At 39.8% G+C, this 6640-nt stretch overlaps 1 protein-coding gene across 3 annotated transcripts in view; it reads left to right on the top strand.

The window, feature by feature from the left end:
* The window catches only part of LOC119186509 (uncharacterized), an 80715-nt gene extending 78234 nt beyond the window's left edge, over positions 1 to 2481 (top strand). For all 3 annotated transcript variants that reach the window (XM_037435066.2, XM_075893290.1, XM_075893295.1), the window contains exons 10-12: positions 234 to 363; positions 1245 to 1325; positions 2000 to 2481. In XM_037435066.2, coding sequence (XP_037290963.1) covers positions 234 to 363; positions 1245 to 1325; positions 2000 to 2089 — 301 coding nt within the window. In that variant the 3' untranslated portion in view covers positions 2090 to 2481. The remainder of the gene's footprint in view (positions 1 to 233; positions 364 to 1244; positions 1326 to 1999) is intronic.
* Positions 2482 to 6640: the final 4159 nt, after the last annotated feature.

Here is a 6640-nt window from a genome sequence, read left to right on the forward strand (position 1 = left end):
TAAACAGCATCTGCCAATGCAAGCAATACCATAGTATAACACAAATATAAATTGCAATGTTTTTACACTTGCGTTGTGTCCTAGGGAATTGCATTCTGTGTGACACTGGAATAGCTCTAGGGCTCCTGTATTTCTTTGGAATGTGTTTCTTATTTCTCAGGAAGTTTTAGACGTTTGGCAGACTATGGTACTGCATGGCAAGGCATTAAGATGTGTTCTACCTGCTCTTTCAGGACGATCTTGTATGAACTGATTGCTGAAGCCTTCCCATTTGGTTTTCAACATCCACACTCGGTCATTTGGCAAATTGCATCTGGACAGCAGCAGCCACTGAACCATCTTCAATGCACTGGGAGCTTCAAGGTAAATTTCTTAATTTTTACACTGCCAAAGATAGTTTGACTTTTTTTTCCGGTTTTCGCTTTTCACCAGTGGCGTAGACAAGGGGTAGCACAACAGGCCTGTGCCTCACCCTCCCCCCCAATTTATTTCGCTATGGCACCCCCACAAGATGTAGGTGATCTACAGGATGCACCTACATTGTCTGAAATTTCTGCTCTAATTTTGTAACAGAGGCATGTCCTATGAAAATGTGTTCATGAGAAAAATGCACATTCTTTAAATAAAGTGAGTGGCCGTAATTACTACGAATCGCTGAGTAAGATGTACAGGTTGCAAGACTCATCTGCTCTGTGAAATTAGTCAACAAACAGACGGTTGTTCACTTTTGTCCTCACTTGAGCATTGTTCGTTTTTCTTGACACATTTCTGCTTAACAAAAGGATTGACTTCCCAAATAATGGTTGTACTAGTGTTTAATTCTTTGTCACTACAGCATAATAATATTAACCTGCCATTTGGCCCTTGTCTTAAAAATATCATGGTTTCTTCATATTTTCCAATTAAGATCACAACATGCCTTGCATTGTTTGCCTACCTTTATCAGCTTTCATTAAAATAATGTTTGCCCTTCTACATAGCAAGCAGATTCCGAAATGTAACTGAAGTAGCTCTGGCACATATAGGTATCTCTATAATGTTAACATTCAACATTTAATTGACCTAAGAGTGAACTGATATGACTCCATTCCAGCTTTAGCAACTAACTTGTGAATCTGAAGCAAACTGTGATTACAATGAGAGCTTGAACCTGAGGTTTTAAAACCAGAAGGTCTGTTACATGTGCATGTTTAGATGCTTGCTTCAAGGTCATGTTCTCATGGGAAGTGTGTATTTGTCCCTAGACATTGATCCATGAATGCTGGTTCAAGGCACCAGAAGCTCGTCCCTCTTTCGTCATGATTGGACGACAGCTCCAGGAAAATGTAAGTGTGCGTAGCGAGATTAGGAATGAACCTTGCTGCAGTATGTTCCAAGATATGGGCGTTCGCAAAGATGACCATAAAAATCTGTGTCCCACAACTATCACATTCTTTTATGCACCATTGTAGCAGTTGCATGTTAGGATCTACGCAACTTTACTCAAGAGCTGGCAGTAGTTCTGCTGTACAGGAAGCCAGCATATGCACAACTTGCTATCTGCGATTGGCCTGTAGCCTAAGTTTGCGCCTTTTATTGAAGCATTTGTAGTCTCTCCACTTGAGAAAGTTTTAAGATGCTGCACATTACGCTGTGGCCTAGCATGGCCATAACAAATCCATGAAGTGACGATTGCAATGTCATAGAATGCAGGATATTAAAGAAACAACAAAAATAGGGATGCATCTTGAATATTGCATTGTTTGTGTGTTAAATTTCATAATGTCAAAATTGATATGATTACTTGCCAAATAGTCCCCTCTGCAGTTTTTACTTGCTATTATGCTGCTTATGTGAAAGTAAATGTGGAGCCACCAGCACATACGTGCATCTATTGGTGTGATACCATGTACTTATCTACAGCTTGTAAATCCGCAAGTTGTGCTTCACTTTAAAAGTAGTTCAGTTTTTCAGAGAAAGATCTGGTTAGACTAAAACAACCACTGTTTACTGCTTGCAGGTGACTCTCCACCGAAAGCACAGTTCCTCCGAGCCTGACCGCTTGCACCATTCTGGTCTCGGCATTGGGCGACAACCACTGTGTTCCTAACCGACTCGTGTCTGCACTCACGTCGCCTGGTTATTCTCCCACTTCAAGGACAGCAATGCATTATCCAATACTCTGTGGCAGTGCTTTACACCATCCTTGCAATAATTGTGTGGACGGGCTGTCTTCCCTGCAAGTGGTGGAGGACTACGTAACGGCACCCGCAAGTGATAAGAACAAACTGTTCTGTGCCCAAGTTATGAACAAACAGGCTCCAGTTGCGACCAGCTTCAGCCTGCATTCTTCTAGGAGATCTCAACTTTCACATGGCAGCTGGCTGCAATCCAGTACAGTAGCGAACAACATTCCAATGCACATGCATGAAATTACCTTTTTTTTCTTTTTTTGCTTGTTTATGTTTCTGCAGATATCTAGTGTGAAGTACCTGAAATGATGCAGCGTGGTCAACTATGCTCGTTGAGGAATGTGGGCTCCTCCGGCAACGAACATTTATAGTGGACTGCCTACTTCAATGGGCACCTATAAATTTTTGTGGGAGCCAAAGTGTACCACTGCAACATAGCAGTTTGCATAAAAAAAAGGTCGTATGTTAATGTGTGTAGACTCGGTTGTATACATTTCATGTATTTTGCTAAATGTTAACTGCTACGAGTTCTTTGCTATAAAATGAACAGAATAATAGTCTGCAAAGCAGTTAGTAGCCAAAAGCTGTACACATCTGGCGGAATGCAAAGCTTGCTGGCACACCACTCCAGACGGACCTCATAATGCCTGACTACAATGAGGAGGCAGTAACACCATGCTTTCACAATTCGTCTTTGTTCAAGCAGGTTTCAAACCAACACTTGTACCTTGAGTTGCAAAGCACTCTCTGAAGATTCGAAGAATGTAACATTTAACCTTTTTTTTTTTTTTTACAACCATGCTTCTGATCTGTCAACGCAAACCTTTACAGCTTTTTAAAAACTTTGATGTAGGGTGCATAGTCACATTGCTGTAACTAGCGATTTCGAAAACTTTTGAGATTGCGACATTTTTTCTTGTTTGAACTCAACTGTGCTGACAAATTTCAAAAATCTTTTCGGCACTATTTTCTAGAAACCTGGCTGTGCAAGATGTAGTAACATAGCTGTTGACTTCATATGGTGGAGTCTAATGAAGAAAACAGGTTTTTCCTTCCTTGCTTTCATTCATACCTGTAACTACTGGTTTATTCTGAACTTGCGCTGTGTGGAGTTGGTGTAGCTGGCAAGGTTAGTTCAGCAGTGAATGTTTGAAAACATTTTTCAGTCCTCTCTGTCTAGTCAGTAAAGAGTACGATGTGACCACTGCATCTCCATGCCCTCCCGGATGTGTGAGGAAAAAGGGGGTCATCAGCGTAACGGCTGTTTTAAGCTGTTTTCACTTGCCTTATAAGCGGAGCAATCCAAAGAACAGCATGTACATAGTGTTTAGTGTGTCTCTATCAAAGAGCTGAAGTCATCAAAGCCAAAGAAAAGTTGCAGCTTGGTCCACTGCTATTGCACTCAGTTTTGACAGTGTGTCTTGCTGCCATACTGTCGCCCAGTAGCAGTGCAATGTAAACCACCACTAGATACTGCATCTGCAGCTTTCTTTGCCAACTGTTACTACCTCCAGTGAAAAAAAGTAAATCTAGCACAGTGTTACAATATCATAACGTCACAGAAAGATTGCATATTTGGAAACAAGGAAAGTAGCATGAAGCCTTTGAATTTGTGCTGCAGTGGCCGTGGACCAAACAGTGACATGTAACTTTACCTTTAAATAATGTGTTCCCTGTATACCAATGCACCATTACACACTCAGGGTGTTTACTGTTTTCCATCTGTCTAGAAAACAACAGAAAATTGCAGATTTCATCATCTATATCATGAATTGCTTCTCATCGTTACTGTTATATTACTATGTGCCAATGTAAAGTTGTCAGTCATCAGTCCGATATGTTTTTGTTAAACTTTGCACTTACCCTGTGCTTTTATTACTTGTAGCGTGTTCACTTTTTTCTGTTGTATGTTTTGTGATGCCTGAGAAAGAGCAGTTAGTCTTGGGGAGGGGTTGTCTCAGTAAAGCTCCATTTTTGCTTGGCACATTGTTGATGAGCTGGTAGACAGATCTAATGATCATACTACTACTGCTTGTTCTCCACATAATGTAGAGTATGTCACCATGGAACTTTAATAGTGTCAAGAACAAGATTGTTTGTTGTGTATTGTAAACTGGTGAATGCTGTTTTGTACAAACATGAACTATATGCTGAATCATATGACCCATTTGAAGTGCCCCATTCAGAAATAAACCAGTGGGTGCATTGGTTCAACTTCAGGCCCAGTAGTTGAAGCACAATTCAGATGTTGGGAAATATTCGAAATTGAACAAACTCTGCAAATTACACAGAGTTTTCTACTAAGGTGTCCTGTTTTGTTTTTACAAGCACACAATTTTCTGCAGCACCGTGTTTTCTTTACGGCATAAAATGATCAAAGGAACAAGTTCTTTAAATGCAGCCCTAAGATGCAGTCCATGAGCAAAACGAGAATATTAGTGGGTACATTAAATGCACACCAAAGGAAGCTTCATATTTAAGCTGACTGCAGGACCAATCTATGTTGCGAGCATAAATCTGAGAGCAACTATGATAATGTTCTTCCTAGGTGCACATGGTGAGAAAAACACTAGTCAGAAAGTTGCTACTGCTTCAGACAGCAATACATTTGATTTCACCAGAGATGTGCAGCGTAACATACCGCTGCACTATAATAACAGTTGAACCTAAGGGTGGAAAGAAAACTGGCTTAAGGGTAGCATCACTGAAGTACTGGTGAAGCATCTAAACAGCATTTGCACACCCACTGTTATCCTGATGAATGCAAGATGTGCACTGTCAATCTTCCCTGTGAATAGAGCTGTGCATATTTTACTATTGATGCCATAACAGATAAACAAGTATTAGCTTTTATAAGTTCGAATGTTCCCAGTGTTTTACTGTAAATAAAGTTGTGCTTCACACTGTCATTGATGCATCATGTTGAACCCTATGATTTTACACTTGCTACTGCACTACATTGAGATTTGAAGAAAAGCGAAATTTGTTTCAGTCTGCGCTGCTAAATGTTCAATATTTTTTTTAAAGGTGGGATTGTTAGAAAGTGAAAAAGAAATTACCACTAAATGTACATTTTGTCACTGAACAAGTGAGCCACTGTAAAGACACCGAAATTGGGGCACATAAAAATAAAACTGATAAACTAGGTAAACAATAATAACATGAAAGGTTTATTTAGTGATCTTTATGAAGTGTTACATGTTCTGTGAAGTAATGGGCACTACAAGAATGAGCAAAATCTATATATTTTGCAAATTTCAGTTTTTTATAGAAAATTCATTGTCTAAGTAAATCCTCTATAAAAACTAAATTCAAAAGTTTTCTTTTAAATGGCACAATGTTTTCAAATTTTGTGCGCTTAGATACTAAATAACATACTTAGAAAGGAGATCCCAGTCAATCTTTTTCTGGTGTTCTGAACTTTTTCTGTATACCTGAACTGGTGTCACAGTTCAGACGTACAGAAATGTAATGGCTGGCTGTAATGGCTTGTTAGAACAGAGGACGCTCTCCACACAAAATTAAGTTTTCTGGCACAACAGTGTTAAACCATTGCCAAGTGCAAAAACACTCAGTGCCTTGCCAGAGAACAACAGTCTTAAACACATTTCTAAATTAAAATTGCCTATTATGGCTTTTAATTATTTTCAAAGAACTGTTGCAATTTTTATTAATTCAACGTCAGCAACACAGCCTTCTCAATGCATAGGAAGGTGGTGGAATGACTGCGAGGTTTACAATCGTGAATTCAACGGTTTGTATACACCAGGACTCCATAATCTTGCACACCCATTCCTGCATGTGAACTGAGTCTTGCCTGTGTAATCTGCGCCGGGCCACCTCGTAAGACTTCCAGTTGGGTAAGTAGGTTATAGAGCACATAAGGCATGACAGCACAATGAAAGAAACATAAGAGCTAAGAGAGAGGAGGATATTGCAGTGGGGAGAGCTATTGCCCGCTTCACTGTCTGTTCCCCTTTCATAGATATTTTGTTTCCTTCAAAGTGCTTAAAATGCCTTACACTGATTGGTGAGCCAATTTGATGTGATGAGGTAAAGCTAGCTGCACAAGTACTGGTGGTAAGCATATGGTGAGACCAAGCCCTTACCTGTATCAGTGGTTTTTTTTTTTTGTTCTTTCTTCATGCACAACTTGACAGTACTAGCAAGGACGCACATTAAAATGAAAAGTTGGTATGTTAGCATTAAGTGCCTTGGCACAGCTGAACAATCACTTGAGTTGTATCAGAAAATTTCAATTTTATATTTAACGAAAAAAGCCCTTACTGGGAGAGGAGGTTCAGTAAGTCTGTAAAGATTGAAAAATCAAAGGCAGTGGGTGCCGATGCCTTCGCATGGCCTTGCCACTCTCCTCCTTCAGAGGAAGCGGAAGGGTGGCGAAAATGTTATGGGGATGTCAGCAGATAATGTGGCATAGATGAATATATTGTGAAGAATTTTCTCTTTTC

Source organism: Rhipicephalus microplus, chromosome 1 (assembly GCF_043290135.1).
Source record: "Rhipicephalus microplus isolate Deutch F79 chromosome 1, USDA_Rmic, whole genome shotgun sequence".
NCBI lineage: Eukaryota > Metazoa > Arthropoda > Arachnida > Ixodida > Ixodidae > Rhipicephalus > Rhipicephalus microplus.